This window comes from Triturus cristatus, chromosome 4_2 (genome assembly GCF_964204655.1).
Source record: "Triturus cristatus chromosome 4_2, aTriCri1.1, whole genome shotgun sequence".
Taxonomy (NCBI): Eukaryota; Metazoa; Chordata; class Amphibia; order Caudata; family Salamandridae; genus Triturus; species Triturus cristatus.
In genome coordinates, this window is record NC_140586.1 from 286,939,216 (window position 1) to 286,963,688 (window position 24,473).

General features: G+C 44.8%; 1 protein-coding gene across 1 annotated transcript in view; it reads left to right on the forward strand.

The window, feature by feature from the left end:
* The window catches only part of UCK2 (uridine-cytidine kinase 2), a 122,187-nt gene that overhangs the window by 52,147 nt on the left and 45,567 nt on the right, over nt 1-24,473 (forward strand). The window contains exon 2 of the mRNA XM_085601540.1: nt 17,180-17,339. Within this exon, the coding sequence (XP_085457666.1) occupies nt 17,180-17,339 (160 nt within the window). The remainder of the gene's footprint in view (nt 1-17,179; nt 17,340-24,473) is intronic.

Below are 24,473 nucleotides of genomic sequence, written 5' to 3' on the forward strand. Positions count from 1 at the left end.
AACAATAGGAACTACATCAAATAGCTATAATATGTGCAAAAGGGGCCGATATGGGTGCAAATAGCAATGTGCAAATAATACAAAGATACTTCAGGCTTAACAGACCATGTTCATTTCGCTCAACAGCAGAAGATAAAAATCAATTACAATCGATACAGCGATTTGTGCAGAATCACAGGATGGTGAGCAGATACCCGAACCTGTTTCCTCCGTTCCAAAAGTATACAGCTTTGCATGTTATGTCATATTTACTCCCTAAGACTCTCGGTTTTTAATTTGGCTTACTTCTGCCAAAAATTTTCCACACTTGAACTACAAGTCAATGAAGGGAAATATATTCCACCCCTCACCCAACGGTTATTTTTATTTTAGACATTCGCTTTTTGATTTCTCCTGGTAAGATTTCTTGTTTCACCTTGCTGCCACGTATTCAGCTGGCATGTATACCTGTGCTAGGCTCCTGGGCAAACCCTGCTATTTCTCGGCGTCCTCCTCGGGTATCCGCAGTCGCGGCCTCACCGGGCCACACCTCGATGGAAACGCCCGGTGTTGTATTCAGACTTCATTGACCTACACCTGAGAACGTTGCTTCCTTCACTGTCATGAGGCGGGAAGTAGATATTGGAGCTCTGCTTTCCACCGTGTACCGACTTTGTATTCGGTCTGGCTTAACAGCGCAACAGTCTGCTAGACATATTGGCATTTAAAAAAAAAAAATCTGCATAAAAAGACGGCGTTGGCATACTCTCTTCTCAATCCTTGCTATTGGGTTTTTTGGTTTATTAGTTCACCTTCCGGGAACTTCTTCCGTTGGCATGCATGAGGGTCTATTTTACCTCTAAAAATATGACATGCGCATCCCACAGTTTGCCACGTTATTTTTTTTCTAGCTCATCTACCCGCTCTGTATTGAAAACGAGCCATTTTTCGCTATTTTTCTCTAGCAGTGTAAGAGCTATTAGAATAGCATTTGTGTTTTCATGTATTCGCAGCACATTAAATTTGGACCTATTGGTTTTGTCAATGCTTGCTCTACTGTAGTTAACTTATTTGATTTATAAAAAGTTTATGGTGTTTTATGAAAGTCCATGCTAAACGCTGTGCAATCTGAAGGCAATATATGAAGTGTGCACACACTAGCTGCTGGAAGGGTTTCGTATGACCTTTACAAACTTCTACCTCTGTTAGGGGTAATTTGAAAAACTGCAAAGAGTAACCTCGTGTGCGACCATTGCGAACTCACCCTAAACTCTCCAGTTTTGTGTACTTCTAGAATTGACAGCTCATTGGTGGGTGTTTGCCCTCATAGGCAGGGAGGTTACACAAACCATCTCATCGGTGACCTGGGAAGTGACGTAATTGAGACCCTAAACATTCAAAAAACCGTAAAAACACAAACTTCACGAAAGTATTCTTAGGTTTACAAAAGCAGCGGAGCCTCACTCAGTTCAAAACAGCCATCCCCTGCCATTTGACGTTTGGAGGACCCCAGGGTCCCATATGGGATTATCCCCCCCCCCCCCTTCTTCTAAGGCTTCCTGTGCTAACAAACCCTGAGTACATCCCATTTAAAGTTGCGTGTTTGGAGATGGACTGAGCTTTTGGTCACATCAGCCAAAAACTGCTATTCTGCAACCAACTATCGGGTGCACCAAATATTCCGTTTCCTTTGGGCATAGCCTATGTTTTTGTGCTTTGGTTAGGTTCGACCATGTGCTAGTGATTTACAGGCAGTTTGTGTGTTTTTTTTTTGTTTTTTTTTTTTTCTTCCTTTTCCCCCTCCCTTTCATTTTCCCTTGCCAAAGCTCGCGACTGCTCATTTACTTACGCCCTGGTGAGTAATTCTGCCTCCTTTGTTATTTATCCAGGATGCTGGGCAATGGATAATCTAGGTTGTCTTTTGATCCATGAGTGTGTTTGCTATGTGCCTCTTTTTGTAGTAGCATGTCTTGTACTTAACCTGTCATTCGGAAATTGGTGACACCCCAAAATGTATTGCATTCTATTTATAGAAATTACTTTCCCATGAATGTCTTGCACTTGTATATGCTCTCTGTGACCGTGGGAAAATGGGTGCACTTTCTGACACCATTTGTGTTCATTGGCCCTCCATGGATGATTCTTGTGCAGATTTGGCCGTCCGTGCAGTGCAAATATTTGAGTTCAGGGATGAGGTTGATTCTGTTGGTGTTCCACCATTCACACTGCATTGCACTGACGCTCCTCTGGCACTGATGGGCAACGCCCACGTCTCTCCTCTTTCATATAGAACTGGGGATTGAAGTTTGTGCCAAGTCCACCCTTCTTAATGGAGTCGAGTCACGCTGTAGAAGTCGTACCTCTGTTTTCCCTCTCCAAGACGCACAAAAGGCTGTGTGAATGTGGCGTGTTTCCAATGTCCCATTGTCTGCCAATCTGGTAGATAATTAGAAACCGAATTTCAAAAAATAAAAAAAGCTAAAGAAGCTTTCACTTTCATTCCGAAAAGCGTACAGACCTGTGCAGTAGGTGCTCAAACACACTGAGCTATGACAGTAGGTTGTTGAGCAGAAGCCCAGTTTTTAACATGCCCTTTGAATTGCGATTTCTAGAAAGCTAGCCTGTGCCACGGTGAGTCCTGGCTGCAAAAGTCTGTTTGTGCTGTTGCATTTCTGACGACACCCACTCTAGGCGAAGCTTTCATTTACCCAACAAATTACAAATATTCTGAAAAATACCAGCTTTGCACCCCCAAAAAGTCATGATTTTATTAATTTGCAATGTTTATTTCCACGCTTCAGTTATTGGTCCCCCACAATGCGTTGCTTCATCGGGGTCCAAAAGGGTCCAGGCCCCACCACACGCCATGTGTGGTGTAGGATGAAGATGGCCAGGGCCTGCGTTTTAGGTTTAGAAAAAAGCGTGCCCCCACTATGTCCTCCGTCTTTGTTCCAAGCTCCACCATGCTCGGTGTCCTCTGATTTGGGCACAGCCATGCTCTGTTGCATTAGGGTTGGATATGGGAGTGCCCGCCATGCCTTGCTTCATCCGGTTCGGGAATGGCCGGGTCCTGCATTTCCCTGCCATGTCGGGCTGATATTGTATTCTTTGTCATACCCATGCACTGTGGGCATTATAGGTTCTCCCTAAATTGATTTGGACGCCGTGCCAGATGCCCACCTTTGGATTGCAGGTGGGTCATCCAGAACATCATATTGTCGACTTCCTTTGGTGTGGCCTAGTTCAGTTAATGCTAACAATGGGCGTGTGTGTGTGTGTGTATTCATTACCGGTGGAACCAGTTTCCCCGAGTTTCCATTGTAGGCTGAGGAAGGCTTAATGTCACTGTTCGTCTTTGGATATGGGTTGTGAAACATCAGCAAAAGTGTGTGTATACATGTGTGTAATATATATATGTATGTATGTATATATATATATATATTACTGGCTGGGGTGGCGTGAGCACAGGCCTGTTGTCTTCCAGTCCCGGCTGACTGCAATTAGTACACAGGGCTTATTTCCCCTCCTACACCAGGTGGGGGTTCAGTGGTGCAACCTATGGTAGAAAACAGAAGTCCACTCGCTGCCCTTTCTTATGGATGCCTACAGTGAAGGGGGTGAGGTACATGGAGACCCTCTCCTATTTTCTCCTATTCTCAGTTATTTTTTATTTTTTTGGGATGAGGGTGGGTGTGGCACTACTTTAAGCCTCTCAGGCTATCCAAACCGTCGGAGACCTGCAAGCTCTCACTCAGGGGAGCAGTTCTCACACCGCCCACTTTTTAGGAGCTGCTACGCCTGGTGGTTGAGGAAGACCCACGGAGGGATGTTTACTCCTGGTCCAGGGCGTGGACCCGGCCCTGAATCTAGCTCTGTGGTATCTCACCCACTCGGGAATTTAGACCTACTTGTCAGTGTAGTCTTACTGGACAGAGGTGGACCTGGTTCTCCCATCTCTGCGCACGACTAGATTTTTGCCTCCTTGTCTCTTATATGAGGTGGTCAAATGAGCCCCCCCCCCCCCCCCACACACCTTGAAGCCTGCTTCGTGGTGGTATTTTACTGGTTCAATTGTTAATTGTGTTGCCCATCTTTCTGGAATACTGAGGTGCTGCAACTTCTCCTAAGTTAATCAAATGTTAGCCTGTAGCCAAAAAGTTGTTAGTTGACAACTTCTGTATCCCGGAGATTTGGAGAACATCAGGTTGACTCTTTAAGCTACTGCTGTGACATTAGGCCACAACTTTGCATGGTTTGTGGACCATGTGTCATTAGCTGGAGGCATATGTACACACCTAAGGGGTCGGTTAGCATTTCCCACACTGGCAGTTTGTGGGCCCTCTCTGGTCTTCAGACCTTTCCCATCACCGAGCTAGGCTCTAGCTAGCTCCAAGCCAGGAGAAACGGGATTTGATGGGAAGTTCTGACTGGCCTTTAAGTGAGGCATTTGTGTTGGGGTCCTCCTAGAACTGACACGAGGGACCTATCGCAGCCCCTCCAGGTTGCTGCTCTAAATGCAAAAAGCCCAGTGGCGGCTGGTGAGATTTTAAAGTGGTGGGGCTGAAAATTTTTGATGGCGAGCGAGCGCAGCGAGCGAGCCCGAACCACCTACGGAGGGTTCGGGGGGGCTCCCCCCCCGAGAAAATTTTGAAAAATTAGCAGCCAAATGGTGGATTTTCAAGACTTTCGGAAGCCATTGTGCTTAACAGAAACAGGCCACTGCCTCCCCTAAAACTATCATCAGTTCCAAGGCCTCATGAATAAACCATTCTAAATTGCAATAAACCACAATTAATTTTAACAATGTTGCATAAATAGGTTGGATCTGCCTACTGACCAAGTGGAATGATTGCACGCAGAAGGGTAGATGACGAGGAAAAAAGGTTTGTATTTACAGCACAGGTTCACAAAATGGAAACTCATCGAAAATCATGTAGGTGTGCAATAAGTGGTCTTAAAACAGGCACAACAATGAAATAGCATACATTTCTAAAATTTAATTTCACAGGCTACTATGGGAGAAAGTTTAAAATTATGTGAAAATTGTGCTTTAAAATTCACTATTAGTGCCCATTTTTTCCAATGTTTCTCAAAAGGAGAGAAACACCCACCTGATTACTACAATTCAGGTGCCTGCTCTCTTGACATATCATGTCCACACCTTTATATAGATGACAGTCAAAACAGACATTTGTTTGTGGTGTGTTGTTACATTAATCATGCAAATATTTTGGAATTTCAGAAATGTTAATTAATGTGATGTCATCAGGATTAATGTCATGTGACATCACTCCCTAGGAAGATTCAGAGTCAAAGGTCCTGTGTTGTCACTTCCTTTGACATCATTAGGGTCAAAGGGTATATGATATCACTTCCGTTACCCCAGACATTTTAGTGAATCAATGCTCATGCTCACCGCAGACAGTGGTCTAAAACAATGTGTAATGAACAGAAATGGGCCATCTCTACTAAACAGACTTCAATTCAAGTTGCTTTGGATTGCAATATCTTGTAAAACAATTATTTCAAGAACGTTTGTGAAGGCTATGGGACCCAAACACAGATGTACATTCCTACCACAGCATGAATGGATTTAAAACCTGATTGTAAAAGGTTTTGATGCATCTAAAAGTTCCAGTGTGGGTTTCATTGTATGTCACAGTCGGACTGGCCTATAGCGAACTCTGTCAGCGCCAGATGGGCTGGCCGTTTCATTGGCTGTTTGTGGGTTGCCTGTTTTAATAGTCTTGTGGCTGAATTGTTATTTGGTAATACCACAAACATTGCCTGCAGCAAGCACATGTGAATGCAATTACAGATATCTTGGAAAAACACATATACAGCTACAAGTTCAAAACTGGCTTCAGTTGCAAATGTGGACTACTTTTTTTTTAGATATCGGATTCGCTAGAAAGGACTACTTTGTTTTTGGTGCCCCGCCCAATTTTCTGTCTGAGTCCGGCTCTGTTTTATGTTACTCTTGTAGGACTCCTAGTTGAATTCGAAACGATGTCACATCTAGATGTATCAATTTGCTTTAGGAGTCAAGGCAGCCGCCAAGTCACTTCATACCGATAACGACAATGCCCCTAGGCTCACCCATAGAAACCGTCTTGTTTTGCCAGACTTAAAAAGATTACCTAGCAGAGGCTTCCAACGGAACGCGACCAAAAAACAGACACTCAAGCGAAGGAGGAGGGTTGAAAAGCAAACATGCACACAAACGCGCTACTTGTGAAATACAATATGTTACTGCTCACAACATACTTATGTCTAAATTCCTGGAAACAAATGTAACATAATATGCCTCATACAAACGTTAAAATACTCCCTAAACAAAAATGTATAGAATGTTACTGTAGGTTACCAGTGAGAACCCTCAATTAGGCTGGATTCCATGCTAGCGAAACCTCGCAGCTGTATTTAATTACGTTTCGCGCGGGAAGGAAGGCCTCATAAATGTCTCTGTAATGCAGCGTGCTAGCATCGCTCACAGTCTCCTTCTCATACCCCGCGGTGATTCGTATGCTCTGTGCTGGTTCTTCCGCCCTGCTCCCCTAGGGTAGGCTTAGATTAATCTCTGATGTCATTAGCACGAGCCATGGCGTCCACATATGGGAGTCTAGAGAACGGTCCGGTAGGCCCTACCTGCCCGAGTTCACACACGTCTCACTCTCGGTCCTCCTGACAGCAACCTCCTGCAAGTGCAACCAAATGGATGGATGGTGGACTAGGCTGGCTGCTGCTACAGAGCACGACCGGTCCGCTTTCTTTTTTCAAAGGCCCCGACCTTGACTCACTAGTCAGTCTCCACCGCTCCTGACACGACACAGTCCGTCCCGAAAATGGCGGCTGCTGCTACATGCGCGGGAAGAACTACTCCGAGTCTGCGCAGAGGGTCCTATCCACTCGTCACAGGGACAGGTGGTTCACTTCTCACCACGCCCTGTGACGAGTTGGGAGGGGGTGGGGGTGAATCTCACACTCTCCTGTCTCCTCCACTCTCTGATTGACGTGGAGATGTTAGCAATCCCGGGCTTGTGTAAAAAACGCCCGGGGCTAACTTAATCTCCACGCCATCAGGGGGTGGAGACTGGGCCTCCAGGCTATGTCTTTGCCTGCTGATGGCGTCACAGCCTTCAGGGCTGTGAGGTTCTCAGCCGGCAAAGACATAGCAGGTGGTGCAGCGCGGGGGTATTGACAGTGGGAGGCAGCAGACTGACGACAGTGCCCCATGTTAAAGTTTGCGGCGATGTGTTCTTTTTCTTTGCGTTTTTTTATTTTCTTAATAAAAAAGAAACGTACTGGTATTTATTTATTTTTTAAATCAAAGGAAACTTGTTAAATTAATTAACTGGGAAATTACCTGGGGCGGAGCCCCGACGCCCACAGAGAAACCGCCACTGATTAAAAGCCCACAAACTGTGGTTGCTGCTAATTGTATCGCAGCATCTGCAAATTGCACCGGGACACATTTAACATGACCGCCAAAGTATGAGGGAGGTACCCTAATACTTAGAAAAGGGACGGGTATTTGTAACAAAGAAAATAATTCCCTTTTTAATAAATCTAAAAGACAGACCTAGTTTGAAAGAACAGTTATGCCAACAAACTAGATATGCAAATTATGTGATTTAAGTGGCCTATCCTTAGTATGCTGAATCTCAATGAAGTAGAAAAAGGATAAGAGGGTTAACGTACAGGTCACTGCACTATGATCAACAACAATCAATACACAATCAAATAAAAATATATTCAAATATATCATATCATAGTTTTATTAAACATTTTTAATATATAAAAGACAAAATACAAATACATGTATCAATAAAATCGTGTCCACATGAGAACAAGATTTTTTAAAACTCATGATTAAAAACATACTGCTTGCAAATAATTAAATAGATTATATTCAAAGAATAAGACATCCTGAAGGTGAGCCACCAATTGATATCTTTTTCTCTTTGCCGATCATCAAATGTTTATGCTTTCTATTTTTTGTTGTTGTACCATAATACACATGCACTTTATTTGATGGGTATTCTGTTTGCCATATTTTGAAAAACTGCAGCTCGCAACCAGTTTCCTTTTTACAGTTGTGCCATGTGAAGGTTTTGGACCCAGTTCCATATAACATACTTTTTTTTTAAAGTGCTTAATACTTAGTTTTTGTTTCCAAGTCTTTGAACTAATGGTTGTAATTATTACACAATTTAAATGCACTGGTTATTCTACCTTGGTTGGATGAAAACCAGAGGTGGTATTGCAACGTTTGAGTTTTAACCTGCATATATGCTAGGAACAAGTTCAGCTTTCATTATTTTACAAGTTGCTAGGTTTCGCCGGCACAGTGCTTGCACTGTGCTTGTGAAAACGAATTTTAATATAAATCTTAAAAGGGGTTTGCATCCCGCCCTCTTACGATACTAGCTTTTCATTGGTTCCTGTGCTTGCCATTTACTTTTCATCCATTTCTATTGGTTGTAGCATATTTTCCTGCATTTACCTAGGCTTGTTGCTCGTCTGCTTCTTTTATCAGTTTCCTGCAGGTGAAATACTGTTAACATTCGCTTTGGAACTGTTTTCATAAAGTTTCGCCTCTTTCTGGTCTTCGGTCTTGTGTGAGACTTTAAATTAAATTAGCAGGTTTATATAGCCGAATTTATTAACCGGAGAGATTAAGTGATTTGCCCAGAATCACAGGATGTTGCTCGCTGAGACTCAAACCGGGAACCCCAGCACCCGAGTCAGCAGTTCTGGCTGCTGCACCACATCCTCTCCTCTTTCGTGATACTTATCGGGGAGCTCTTTCCTTCGTCCCAACGTATTTTTTTCCTAATGTTTTGTCTCTTCCTGCTCTTTCGACTGATGTGATACATTTAAATTAATGGATTTATATCCCATTGGCGAAACTGATGCATTACCAATGCTTGTTTACTTTGCAGCCATATGCCGCTTTAACAATATTTCTTTTTTTGGGGGATATTGGAGCAACTGGTCAAGTTCATTTAGAAGGAAAAGTGAGATTCTTATTTAAAAGCTTCTGGGTGTGCCTCAGAGTCTGTGAGCAGCCATTATAATTACAAAATCGCTTTTGGGACTGAGGTGATAAAAAAATGTATCTGGGTTTCTGGTGTAGTTGAGGGTCCAGGAGAGCCTTACTTTGCCTGGATTCCGGAATCCTCGGGGTAGCCATGTTTTGGATATTGTAAATTCAAATTCTCGTAAGCTGAGCTAACCCTGCCGCCATCTTTTACAGAAAAGGGTCCAGTAGTAGAGCACGGGTGAACTTGGCAGGAGGTTCCCAGAAGAGGTCAGCAACACCCCCTGCTATGGTACTTTGAAAGGAATGAGGCAAGCCATGCCATAATATTGTGGTCCGGCCTGTGCCTTCCACTAGGGAGCGCACACCAAGCCCACCCACGTTGAATGCATCCTCTGTCATGTGCAGCCAGGGAGGCGGCCACGGAGAGGTCCTGGAGCGTTAGGCCTTTCCGCAGCTTTCTCCTTGTTAGCATAACCGCTGGAGGTGGAAAAGCCATAAATTTGTGGTTTGGAAAGTCTTTCGGAGTTGGCGGATGACTCAAGTTAGTGACACATTCCCAGTTTTAAATGTTTCAAGCTGTTGACTTGTTTCTACTCTAAAACGTGTAGCGGAAGCTTGTGCAAATGCAAAGCGTACATGGAACCAACGCAGGGATAGGAAACTGGTCCGGTTCCAGAATTTGGTATCTGGGAGGGCCATGAAGAAGCATGGGCGGGCCGTAAAGATGTATAGGGTTGTCCAGAGACTCCCCGGTCTCTGAGACCTGGGTCTAGGTTGGGAGGTGGCGGGGGAGGTGTTTCCGACAGAGGACGATGTAACATTCATTATTTAATTTTCCCTAGTCATCTGTTGAAATTCGAATACCTGGCCCGCGTCTCTTACCTGCATGGGCCACTGCTGCTCACCACCCTTTCTAATGGTCTCGCCTTCCTCTCTCCCAACTTCACCCTCCTTTCTCTCAACTTTACCTTGCTTTACCGCTCACCTCATCCTCCACTTCCTCCCTCCTTATTCTCTTCTCGTCCTCCTACTCTCTTCACCTTATCCACCTATTTCAGTGCTGTGCCCATCCATTTCTCTCACTTCACTCTCTATTTTCCGCCTTATCCTAGTTTCTCTCTCCTACCCGTGCCTTCCTCTGTGCATCAACTTACTTTTGCTCCACTTCACCCTTTTTATTTCCACTGCTTTCCTCTCCCTCTCTTCCACTCCCTCTCTTCCACTTTCCACTTCACCCGTCTCTCTCTCTTCCACTCCACCCGTCTCTCTCTTCCACTCCACCCGTCTCTCTCTTCCACTCCACCCGTCTCTCTCTTCCACTCCACCCGTCTCTCTCTTCCACTTCCTCATCTGTCTATAGCTGCTGAGGTTTCTGATTGCTTATGTGTGACATTTTCATAATTTCAATGGAATTATGAGTGACATTCAACTACTATGAGTGACACTTTCTCGCAAACAAAATCAAGCACTAAAGATCAGCGAAACATATAAATATCAGAAATTACACCCAACTGACCAACAAGAAACTCTAAGATCTTAAAACTGCCAAAAACACCAGCAATGGAAGGGCACTTAGTGGTGTCTGTGAACTGCCAAATGTGTGACACTTGGGGTGGCATTTTCTCTCGAGTAAAACGAAGCAATGAAGTGCATGGAAAGAGATAAATATCAGAAATTAGATACTTTTGAGCAACGAGAAACCTTAAAATACATTGAAACTGCTTCAAAACCCCTGATACTGACACGAAATGATTTGTCTGCATAGAAGATATAAAAGTAAAGAAATTATCATAAAACCTTTCGCATCCGCATGCCGTTGCCCTTTATTGCGGCCTAATGCAGGTAAGAACATGCTGCAGAGACTAAATGATCACAGGGCAGAAACGTTATCCCGGCATGTAGAAAAAATAAGCAAAATCACCTAAAGCTGGTAAATATTTGCAAACTTTAACTGAACATACTACAAAGAGCAAATAGAAAGCACTTTAAGCGTGTTCTAGCGCTGATCCAGGACTATTACTTCGAGTAACCAAACGCAGAAATGGGAAGTTACAAATGAATACTTCTGATTGTCTCCAGTTCTATTTAGTATTATTTCCAGGCATTAGCAGACTTGATAAAACATCTAAACTTCTCTTGGGAATGTGACAACCCTAGTCAGAGTGCTTGACTCCTTTTTTTTTTTTTTTTTTTTTTCTTTCTTTTTTTTTTTCTCCCCACAGTGTTGAGGTGTGACATGTTTCGGTGATTCAGCTGCAGTTTAAAGCGGAGTCCGAGGGAACCGAGAGCCACAGGCAGCTCTCCTCAAGATTGTCTTGCTCTAGTTGGCAGAAGGTTTTTGAAACGGGACCTAGAGCCTGTTATTTTCGGGTGGGCCCGCCTGAGCGACAGTGATTCCTTCCTGGGGGATGACAGGATAGTATAGTTAAAAACATCATGCCAGTCATGGGCGCTGACAACCCTCAAGGTTTGAGGTTAGCTCACACCGTGCACTGCCAATTCGGTTCCATTTGGGCCAGAGGACGCCAGCCTCGTACTCGATCTGCTTCCGGCGGGCACCGGGCCGTACCAGGAAAAATTTGAATTTGCCTGCCGCAGTCACTCACTGCTTGGCCATAATCCCAACACAGTGCAAGGGTGGTGCCAGTTGCCGGAAACATAGCAAGGCGCCGCCCCCGTATCATTCAGTGCAGGCCCACTGCCATGTTTTGGTCACTATATAGAAACGGTGTAATCCTTCTGTGACCGCCATGTTATGTCACGTGAGGCTGAGTCCCAGCCCAGGGTGAGAGGGAGTGGCTGATTGAATGCAGCCAGACCCCACGGCATGTGACGGCGCAATGCCAATTTGAACTGGTGATAATTGCAATGCTTCCCATCAGCAGGTTGTGGTCCGGCAGCGCAGTGTGTGCACTGCATGCACCAGGCTTGTGCTGCATTACCTAATGGAGAACAGCCCCCTACATCAGTCTCACTCGAGCCACACAGTGCCAATAGTGTCAGAGAGCGCTATGAATACGTGACAATGCATTCTTGTGCGGTGATGCGGAGCACCACAGTAAAATGTGTCAGACAAACGCCTGATATGTGGTACTTGGCAGGGCTGTCTGGCCCTCCCTCTCCCCTCCCCCCCCCACCTCTGTATTACTGACTCACACTCCTTCTCGCTCTCTCACCATCCTCCTTTTTTTTTCTCACTATCCTCCCTTCTGCCTCTTATTTATTACCCTTCCGCTTCTGCTTAACCTTCCACTCTCACCACCTCCCACTTTTCTTTCTTATTAGTTTAAGACCCGAGGAGTATTAGGAGCACTATAATCGGGGCTACTGGAATTATGCAGCAAGGGATGACCAAATTATGCAGGAGGGTTGACTACATTTTGCAGCGAAATTTGAGTTGGTATTACTATATCATTTTTGTCTTTTCTTTTTTTACACATTAACACTGCTGCTGTACTTGCGCTTCCAATTGATACTAGTGAGGTAAAACCATTCAGACAAACCGGTTAAGGTGACAAGTAAACCTTAGAGAAGGGTCTTCGCCTGAGCAGCAACACGTGACTCAGTTTTTAGTAACTTTTGATCCATTTAGGTTGAGCATTGTCCAGAACTCAATGAGGCAAAAACAAAGTACATGATATTTGTTAAGGGGACTTCTAAGCCATCTAAGACGTATGCATGTAGGGGGACCATAGAATGGAACTAGTCTCTTATTATTTGGGGGATCCGTTTCACTCCAAATCTATGCTGGGTACCCCATTTAAAGAAAACGCAGTTGTCCATAATGCAGCAGACTGGCCACATAAACGAGATCCCTAAAAACACGGTGTCTAGGAAAGTGGCTCCAGCATTAGAAATATATGAAATCTAAGCCATAGAAGGAGTTTTATATGGAGCAGAATTGTGAAGCAGTGGGAGCACTGTCTTGCTGTCACTAACCATCGCATTATAAGATCCATTTTTAATCATCCAGTCAGCTCTCCCCTGACCCCAATTGTCCTTGATCTGGCCCAAAGAAAACTGGCCTACACGCTGGACTATAAGCTTTGATGTTCTGGCATCACCTATGGATAATTGAGGAAAAAACTAGTCTGTTAAACCATAAAACAAATTTCATTGGTGGAGGACAAGGCAATCTTTTCAAATAGATCTCACGCCTGGATGACCCTTAACTCCTACAAATCATTTGCCCCACAAACATTTTTTAATCGGGGCCATAAAAATGAACTTTTTAAAGCACAGAGTGGAGATTTTTTTCCATGTGCTCAGTATCTCCCACCATGGCTGAGGACAACAGCACAAGACACGTGCAGGCTGTGTAACATCAAGAATGGCGACATTCTACACCTAATTTGCTCATGCAAGGAACTGCACCAAGCACGGCAACAGCTTCTAAAAGCACCTCTTAAACAGAAAGGCATCTGCACCAGGAGGCAAGCAGTGCTGGCCTGCTTAAACCCTGATAATATCCAATTGAACTGCAGATTGCTAAAACTCCTTATGTTGGCAAAACAAAAAATGCCCAAAATACCCAAAAATGCTCCAAAAAGCTGTCGCTGAAGCCTGTCCAGAAGACTGGAAGAGGCCTTAGCTGGACCATACCAAGGATATACTACCAGCAGCATAAGGACAATCCTTGTAACATGCCGAGACATTGATCAATATACTTAATACTATTCGACATATGGGCAAGCAAAAAATCTGAGACTGCACCTGACAGTATCCAGCTAGCTAATGACATTCATTTTAATTTTTGGAACATTTTATTTTATTTAACATAGGATCTGCAATACATTTCTTATACAGGAGAGAATGTGTTGACAACATCTCAACGAGTAATCAGATATACAGCGATGGATAGGTTACACAGTTTCGCCTATTATGCTTCCTCGTCTGAGCCATGGTCTACGGCAGGAGGGGTACAGATATAGCCTCGGTATTCATTCCATGTGTCCCAGACCCTCCCCCATTTCTTGGGGCATCCTCTATGAATATATGTAGCTTTTTCGGCCACCATAATCATGTCCGTGTCTCTACACCACTCTTGTCAGGATTGGGGTTTGTGCTGCCCCCCCATTTCTGCGCAATGCTTCGCTTAGCTAACATCCCTGTTGTTGCCCACTGTCTATCTGCGTGGTTGAGGTCCGTCTGTTTCCATATGTTTAATAGGCAGCACTTGGGAGAAAGCGGAACTATGCTCCTGCTAAACCTCTGTGATAATATCCATTACTGCTGTCCAGTTTGATGTGATCCCTGGACACTCCCACAGAGTATGGTAAAATGTGCCTAATTCCTCACATTGGCGCAAACAGTACGGGTCTGAGGCTCTGCCTATCTTGTGCATTGTTACTTTTGTGTAGTAGGTCCTATGCAGTATTTTTAGCTGGATGAGACACATTTTTGAGGAGACCACTACCTCTCTAGGCGATGCGATCGCGTCCTGCCAGTCTGTGTCATCCAAGTCTCCAACTTCCACCCGCCAGGTATCCCGGAGTTGTGCCAGGGGGTCCGTCTGGTTATTAATAATTTTCTGGTATGTAAGGGAGATCACCTTCTTGTGTAAATAGTCAGTCAGTAGTCTGTCTTCTAAGGGGGACAATTCAGGATGTATGTCAGCTGCTGGAAGTGCTGCTTCTAGTGCGTGTTTAACCTGCATGTACTGAAACTTTTCTCCAGGAGCTATCTCGTAGTGCTCCTGCAGGTAAGTAAAGGTGACCATCTTACCCTCCTTCCATAGGTCCCCCAACCAGGAGATTCCTATCAAGTCCCACTTCTGAAACCCTTTTCTCTTTCCCAGGGTACCCAGCCTACCAGTGTCCCACAGTGGAGTGTTTTGTGTGAGCTTATCGGCCCACCCGAAGTGTTGTGTCACTGTGTGCCAGACCTGAATTGTGTGTGCTGTCGGTCCCATGAGCCCCATTGTTTTCCTCTTGTTGTAGAGTACTCTATTCCTTCCCCCAGTTCCCAGGGTTACCCTGTCTAGGCGATATGCTGGGTCAGTATCAGGCATGTGGAGCCACTGACTCATCAGTTGGGAGGCCCGGTAGTGTGCATGGATATCGGGTAAGGCAATGCCTCCGTCGTACCAGCTTCTGACCTGTTTGCACGTGGCTATCCTTGCTGGCTTGTTGTCCCATAGAAGATTAGTGACTTCCGAGTTTATTGCTTTAAAATATTAATGACTTTCATTATTAACCACAATTGATTCTGGTCTTGAACTGTAAAGAATTTTTTACCTTGGGTTTTAATTGCTTTTATTCGGAGATCCTTTTCTTGACAAACCCCCTCCCCAAAAAGGGGCAGCAAAGGTGGACGAAATCATATTGAATGTCTGTTTAAAATCTTTATTCTTTTAAGTGTTAATATTGCAATGGTTTTAGTTAACTATGCAAAAATAAAGAAACTTGAAACTATTGTAAAATGTGGTTCGAAGCAGAGATGTGTCAAGCCCTAGGGCCATTAGCAACCCAAACAGCACCCTACATTGCTCAAGCCCCCCCCCCCCCCCCCCAAATTCCAAATTCATCTACACAAATTCCACTGGAGATTCACTCTGCATGTTTTCATTGAGATATTTGGACAAGTCTTTGCATATTATAAGGTTTGAAAAATGTGTGCGCAATGAAAGGCCACCTTCCTTTTGTAATTGTTTCATCATTTTAAAACTTTTGTAACACAAACACACTCCACACCATGGGGCATACTTCCAATCCGCATAATTCTACTCAACACCACACACTTCCATGCCACACAGTTAACTCTACACATTTCCATTCCACACTACATATTTTGACAAACAACCTGTTTCAACTCAAAAACACAATTACACAACACACCACATACATCCACACCACAAAATTCCACATCATGCCACAGAATTCAACAGCACACCACATAATTAAAATCCACAACATTCCACTCCGCATCTCAAAATGCCGTTCCACATAATTACACTACTCAAATCCATTCCACCACACACTATTCCACAAATAATCCCAATCCAACCCACAAATCCATTCCACACCATACACTCACTCCACTCCAAAACACAAGGGTAAAAGACATTGTCGTATACAATGCCAATACCTGTAACTCGCGCAAATGAAAGACCAATTTGCCTTGCAAATGCTTGTCTTCTCCTGTGATCTGTCCTGTGTAATAAAGGGGGAGTGGCTGCTGCTGCTGCGGGGTGAGATTGGGGGAGTTCACTTGTAAGGTACTCACCTGGTGCCCTTGAACTTATGAATTGGATTTTGAGGCACATGCCTGCCTGTGCCCACAACGTGCTTTAAGTGATTTTGGCTGTGCTGTCATTGTGTTACCTCCACAGTTGTCAATAGCTTTGTTGGCCGTTGTGCTGGATGTTGAATGGAGGGTTGGTGTTGGGTAGCTTTTGGGCGAGAGTTTTGAGTTAGTTCTGATGTGCGTTTTTGTGTTCTCCCTCAGATGTTCAGTAGTTTATATTGGCCCTGTATTCAATGGTTTGTAACTGGTTGGTAGCCGCTGCCCGGGGGAGAAGTGAGTGTGTGGTAATTTGTTTGGTTTCCAGTTATGCTACTGGATCAGTGGTTCCTGGGCCAGTGGTGGTGGCGGCGTACCTCACCCAACATAGCACCCCAGCTTTGAGCAGTAACCCCCCATTAGTTGACCTGTGTTTGGGCCCTGCAAGTACATCTATAAACGGAAGACCAGCAGATCAGTTGGTGTTGTGAGTTGCCTGCTGTTTTTATATTGTTTGTATGAATGGTTTGCTTCTCAGCTTTTCTCCTAAATGAAATGTTCTCGTTTTCCCATAATTCCACTTGACAATTGAACAGCATTACCCTGCCCTCGCCTTTGGGCAGAACTATAGTGAATACTTCTCTGATGATAAGAGTGCACAGAGGGTTGGGGCATCCGTCTGCACCCTGCTGATCCCAGGGATCGAAGTCGGTCCTGCACCTCTGCCTTTCGTCTCTGCTTGATTTTAGTAACATAAAGGCTGGGTAAATGCTCTGGTTTTTACACTCCGCTGACTGTGGCTGCAGGGGGTTTGGAAGTGAGCACTGTAGAAACATGTTATAGTCTGGATTGTAAAAAAGGGATATGGTTTCAGGAATTTCACCTGTGTTTCACGCATCTCTTAAACAGCCTCTGGTCTCTGCTCTCTTGCAGTCCTCGGTCTGCTCAAAGATCGTGCAGCTCCTGGGCCAGAACGAGGTGGACCACCGGCAGAAGCAGGTGGTGATGCTGAGCCAGGACAGCTTCTATAAGGTGCTGACGGCAGAGCAGAAGGCCAAGGCGCTCAAGGGCCAGTTCAACTTCGACCATCCCGGTGAGTGCTGTGCATTGGAGGTGGTGGCCAGTGGCAGTAGGTGGTGAGGGAGGATGAGGCCATTAAGAGGCGCAGGAAGTACTTCAGTTTGGTTCATGCTGTTGCACATGAGTGTGGCAACACTGGAGGTACAGAAGTACATTGCGGTCTCATTTTATGAGGTGGCCTTTGGTGGAAGGGATGGTTCGGTGATGGGTTGCATTTCTTTGGGTAGGGTTTCACTAAGTTAATAAGACGCAAAGACTTCTGGATCAACTTTTTGCCATGCATGCAATTGTAGGCCTGCTTTTATTTCACTTCCTACATCAGTGGTGGCACATGCAATATTTGCAGAGAACCAGATGTTCATCATTTCAGCAAAATGACCAGATTAGCTCTGGTCGGGAAGTAAACTTTCTTTCTCTCCTCATAATTGTCAGTGAGCGTCCCACTGTGCTGAAATAAAAAAAAAATGGTGCCCTCTGATTGGCAGATTGAGCATTTTGGTACTGCAGGACCGTTTCCACAGTACTAAATCTGATTGGCCAGGTGCATCGTGGAATAAAATGTTGCAGCGATCATTAGAAGACTTGGGGCTCTGTCTCTGTGTGCTGGAGAGAGAAAAAGTTAAAAAAAAAATATTAATCTAAGGGGCAGGGATAGGGAAGCTTGTGCAGTGTGTACAGTGAGAGTAGCACAGTACCAAAAAAAAATCGAGTTGATTTTTTTTTTCGGGGGGGGGGAGAAAGAGAATCTTAGTCTAGCGCTCTTAGGTTTGTTTTGATGCTATAGGAGAAATCGTAGCTTCGCAGGGGAAGTGACTTTATATGACCAATTTGATTCTCCCTGCATGGGGTTTTGGTTGGTTGCTGAAGGCTGGGTATTCCGAGAGGCTTTCTGGCAGTGGGATCTGAGCTCCATGAGCGAATGAGGATTGGCGGTGTGACAAGCACGAAGCTGCTTGGCATTCTTCAGTACATAAAACACCTGTAAATGTACTCCTTCCTTTAGCTGGAAACCTCTCTGTGGGGTCACGTGTGCATGTGTTTTAGTGAAAGCCCTGAGGTTTTGTTGAACCTTTTAGTGTTTCCGAAGTGGAGACTGCTCCCCGAGACCAACCCTTAAAGGTAATCCCATTCAGCTTGCAGATGTGAACGTCTGTGGTCCTGTGCTGGCATGCCTTTAGTTTTTCTGATGTCTGCTGTGATCGCCACACCTATAAGCACAGCAACGTTCCAGGTAATGTCTGTTTTCAATGGTGTGATTACAGGCGCAGGAATGTTTGAAGAATGTTTTGGAAAAATAGTTTTTTGTTTTTGCTTGTGTGTATGTGGTATTTCTGTAGTGCCAAAAGGATGTGGAGTGCTGTACAGGGTCAAAAGTCAATGAGCAATAGAAGCTGGGCTGTGGACAGTTAATGAATTGTGATGTAGAGTTCTTTAAAGAGGCGAGTCTTCAACTCTTTCCTAAAGTGGAGCAGTGTTTGGATATTCAAGAGTGATATGGGGGATGTTGTTCAAGATCTTGGGTGTGTATATAGGCCAGGCCTGCAGTCTTGTGTGTGTGGGTTTGTTCCCCCTCTTTTTTTTTTTTTTTAACTCCTTTGTCTCCAGTATGAAGGTGTCCTAGTTGCAGGTGCATTGAGACCCACCAGAGATGGTGAGATTGTCCGCAAGATGAGCGGTGATGGTGGTTGTTATGGATTTTTAAATAATGCCTTGGTTTTGAAGATGGTGCGGGCCAGCAAGGGGAGCTAATGTACTTCCATCAGAATAGGGGGGTGATGGGAACATACTACTTTAGGCCCAGGATGAGACGTGCTGCCGTAAGGATGACCTTGAGGTGTTCCACTGGGTAGTCTGGGAGGCTGTGGAGCAGGGCATTATCACCATCCAGGTGCAGGAGTGTGAGGATTTTAACACCAGTTCTAAAGTCACTGTCTTGAAGAAACGTTTTCTCTTTAGAACAGTTTGTACTAGGCAATTTTTTTTTTTTTTGTCTTTGTGTTTCTTGAGGGTGATGTTGGTGTCCAGGGTGAATCCAAGTGCCTTGACACTCGGTGAAACTTGGGGCTTGATGATGTGCCAGCAGTATTTAAGGCATTGGGTGCCTGAAACAGCAGAGACTTTCGTAGAGTTGTGCATCATTGGCTCCTGGTAAATCTTGACACTGTTATCTGAGCAGACCACCAAGCAGCTCGGTGTAAAATTGAAGACAATGGGAAGCAGTATGGATCTCTTTGGGACTCTGCTGGTGATGGGATTCTTTTACCTTGAGGTGCCTATTTAAAAAACAAACAAAAAAAACACAATAAAATAAAATGGTGTCCGTTGAAAGGTAGGAGAACCAGTGAAAGTTGTTGCCTGTGAATCCCATTTTGACAATTGGCGGTGCGTATGAGGGTGGGGTGGTTGACAGTTGAATGCTGTTGCGGTTGCAGCAATATCAGGAGGCAGGGGTCATCTTCATCTGTGATCAACTAATCCACAATGTATAGGATCTTTGTGCTGCAACGGGATATGAAGCCAGGCTGGCAATTGTGCAGGAAATAATTCACATTCATGTGTTGGAGTTGAACAGTGTCTTTCTAGTAGGTCAGGGTGGATGTCTCAAAGCTGGTGTAATCTTTAGCAGGTGTAATGTGTCTGCCTGAAGTATGTGTTTTTAAGTTTAGTTTTGAACTTTTTGTAGGGGGGGGGGGGGGGTCAGTTAAAGGCTCAGAACCAATGTGAGCACCCTGAAAGTTTTTGAAGCATCTGTTTTGCAGAGCAGCAGGGTATGCAGACTTCATTCCAAGGGAGCAAATGAAGGTTGCTTGGTTTGTCCAAGTAGTCCAGTCTGGAGTGGTGTTGCACAGTTAAGGAGAGGTTTGTGTGGGGCTGAGGTAAGATTTTGCATTCTGGGATACAGGGAATGTATTTCCACAGTGCCTTGAACTGGTGGTTACAGGTGCCAATCCTTGCATTTATTTACAGTTCCTATGACTGGTCTCTGGTTCGTAGCTGCCCAAACCTCCACCTTTATTTTGACACATGTCTCAATAATATTCTTTACGTTAAGGAGGCTATGAAGCCTGAAGGGATGACTAGCCACAGTGTTTGATTCCTCACTTTCTTGCCCCTTCTAACCCTACCTTTATATATTTTTCTCATTTTATTTAATTTTTCTTTTCCTGTAAAGCTGTTCGGTTATATGTAGAGTTTCGCTTCTTACCCACTTTTACACCATCAATAATAAGGGCTCTGAAATGTCTTTGACGTTTTGTGTTCTAAACCTACTGTGACATCAATCTCTATATGCCACCTTTTAATATATCAATTTTGAGGCTACTTATCAGCGATCCTTGAACATCATCTGACTTTTTGTGTCGACCTAAAAATAAATATGGAAGGTGGATCGGAGGCCGTCTGCTGCCCTGATTTATTTATTTTTCTTTTATTTTTCTTCTCAAGTACTTCCCCGCTTGGGCAGTCAAGGCCCTATGTTGTGGTTGAAGGTTGTACAGTGGTCTCTGAATGTTCTTTTGAATTTAGAGGTACTGAGCAGACTGTGGTATGTCGGTCTGAGGCAACATTTTCCTCTGTATGAAACTGAATGATTGATATGTGGGTCATGGTGTGTGCCCATCCTTTGCTATGCATAGTCTATGGGGGGGGGAGGGATCTTCCGAGATACTTTGGGTATCCTTGGTAGAGGACTGGAATCCCAGTAGCCCTATGATCCAGACCTGACCCATCAACAATGAAAACTGTAACCAGAGGGACCGGCTTTGCTTTGCTGTGTGGCAAGCTGCAAATTCCCAAAATATTTATTCTGGTTTGAGCCAGTGCCTCTCGTACTGAGGATATAGTCTTTTTGTTGGCTTTATGAAACCAGCATTGGCAAAGTAAGTAGTTCTCCCCCTTTTGAACTAATGGCTTTGCTCATCCGATTTGTCAGTGTTGCACAGCATCTGCAAAAAGTGTGATGACGTGAATGCACACATGCTGGAGTAACAGTCATGACACAACTGGTGGCAGAATCATTCCGTCTGGTGGCAGAATCATTCCGTCTGTGTGTGCATGTGTGATGACATGCAAATGAATCCGTCAACATTCGCGCATCTAAGGAATGAAGCGCGTGCTATTTTATTTGTATTATTTTATATGCCATTCCGAGATGGCAGACTTCACATGAGGTATGCAAAAGCGCTTCATGAAAAAAGAGCTGCCCCACAGTAAATAACTTCTGGGCCCTAGAAACAGTGGGAGGAAAATGTCTTCAGGGCGGGAGAGGAGCAAAGGCTGAATCAGTGGGTTGTGAGGGGGTGCAACGGGATGTGGGCGGGGTTAGAATGGAAGAAACTTGATGTGAGGGCAGGGGGTGGGAAAAAAGCCGGGATGGAGAGGTGTAAGGTTTAGGAGGGAGCAATAAACAAAAAACAGCAAGACCACAAATGCAACCTAATGGAGTGCTTTCAGGAAAAAAGTAGTCCCATGAATGAGAAGTGGAAGGATACAAGTCCTCCAAGCAACGAAAGGACTGTTCAAGGGGAGATACAAGAGTGGTGTGTGAAGGGAACAAAGAGTGGCTGCTGGAAGGAGCGGGGCATGAGGAAGGAGATAAGGAACATAGCAAGCCAAATAGTAGGAAGCAATCAGAAATGGACCAAACAGGCAATGGTTGCACAGTACTTCGTTATAAAGTTCAGTGCAAGCACTGAGGTGGAAGGATGCATCCAAACAGGCAGTAGGTAATACAGGAATATTCCATTAGATTGAGCCTGAAAAGTCGCAAGCCAGTGGCTGAAATTGTTTGGAGAAATCCAATGGTTGAGTGACAACCCCAAAACCCACTCTGTGTATTGCAAGCAGTAGGTCTGTTTGACAGCTGCACTGTCAAAACCCAGACATTGGAACGGGATGAAAAATACACGTATGTGTGTTCTTGCAGAAAAGGAAAAAGTGCATAATGTGCTACTGGCATTAAAAACTTTCTGTGGCAGCAAGTCCATCTGCATGCAGACTTCAAACTCCTCTTTAGGTACCCGGGGACACATGTGGGTCTTATTTTTGGCTATTTATTTTTTCTATTGCCTGCTAACTGGTCAAGTTGGCTGCTGCAAGTCACCTGAATATTTGATCACTTGTAGTCATTCTGGCAGTGGAAACTGCGGCTAGTAATGGCTTTTTCGGACCCCACATAAACTAATGGAAGAGCCATTTCCTTTGCTTGTAGTACACGTCACCGTTGCTGCAATACTTCGTTATGGATTTGAGGAGTCCTTTTGGAGACTCGGGACATGCAAATAAATTATCATTTGGGAATGGCCAAGACGTTCTAATTTGATTTATTTTGGTTAGTCTGTCGATGATGGGGAGAGCAGGAGACACATCTTGTCGCACTCCTACATTCTGCTTCAAGCCCCACAACTGCATTAATGGTATGCTTGTTCTCAGAATATTCGTTTTTGACTTTTTACCACTGGTTTTGGGATTTGGCCTTGTTTTGTAGGCATAATCTTGCACTCGTGATGTGTTTATAGTAGGTAGACCTCCTCCTGTTGGAGCCAGGGGGTCTACCATGTGCAGTTCGACGTGAGATCAGGGTTTGAGAGAACACAAACAGCAAGTACCAAAAATGCCTATAATGGCTACCTTCCTGGCCTGTATCAATTGGACTGGTTTGGGGGGCAGCTAGTTGAAATAATCACCCACCTTAACTGAGCTACGATATATTTCAGATTTGCTGTTGTCCAAAGAATTAGTTCTAAAATTAAGCATTCACGTTCTACAATTACATAGAAAACTCCAAAAATCGGATGTGGGGCGTTGAGAAAATTGGCTATCCACCTACCATCATTTGGGTTGCATGGTGCAAAAGCTGGCTTTTCCAATGCCCTCAAGTGAACAGTGATTGATGCAAAATAAATACGTGCCCTCCCCGCACAAGGAGTTAAGAGGGCAAGATTCCTGATAAAAGGCCCCCAGGTATTGCTCTTGAAGCTAGATACAAACCCCGGAAGTCACAGAAAGCCGTAACCAAGCAGAAAAAAAGGCAACCACCAACTCTCACCTGGCAACAGTATTAGTCACATCTGAGACGTGTATCCCTGTTTGCTGGGGTTTACTTGCAGTGCCACCAGTTGTATCTCGCAGTAAAGTATACATTAAGCATGACGAGTAAATCGCAACACATGCCAGTTTTCTCACAAACTAAACAAGACCAAGACACTTCCAAACTTGCTTTTATCGTTTTGTGTGTGTGCCATTGCTGCATTTTTATCTCAGCTGCGATGTTGTCACAGTCCAGGAATGCAGAGCAAATGTCTCACCACTGTCTGTATGTCTGTAAGCAGTAAGATGTATGCAGCTGACCTATGAAGTAACCGGTACTGTAGGCTCTCGCCTGGGCAAATGGTGTGCCCCTTGGCAAATGAAATATTTAAGTGTTTCGCGTTAGCAGGGTAATGTAGGTGCCCTAGGACTCCTTCTGTGAAGTGGTTCGTTTGTGTAAACCACCAAGGGGGCGATGCAAGTAGGAAACAAGCTTTGGCATAGCCAATAGGTCTCGCTTTTGGGACCTTTTATAAGTATGTAGTTATGCAGCACAATATCCTTGGTGCAACAACATTAACTGTTGTATGGTTAAACAATTATAAGGTCCCAAAGGCGAGACCTATTTGCTATGCCAATGCTTTTTTTTTTTTTTTAAAGGACAAGCAGTGCTATCGGGCTCTGGTTGCCACTTAGAGAGAGAGAGAGAAAGAGGTGGGCAGAGAGAGAGAGAGAGGTGGGCAGAGAGAGAGAGAGAGGTGGGCAGAGAGAGAGAGAGGTGGGCAGAGAGAGAGAGAGGTGGGCAGAGAGAGAGAGAGGTGGGCAGAGAGAGAGAGAGAGGTGGGCAGAGAGAGAGAGGTGGGCAGAGAGAGAGAGGTGGGCAGAGAGAGAGAGGTGGGCAGAGAGAGAGAGGTGGGCAGAGAGAGAGAGAGGTGGGCAGAGAGAGAGAGGTGGGCAGAGAGAGAGAGGTGGGCAGAGAGAGAGAGGTGGGCAGAGAGAGAGAGGTGGGCAGAGAGAGAGGTGGGCAGAGAGAGAGGTGGGCAGAGAGAGAGAGGTGGGCAGAGAGAGAGAGGTGGGCAGAGAGAGAGAGGGTGGGCAGAGAGAGAGAGAGGTGGGCAGA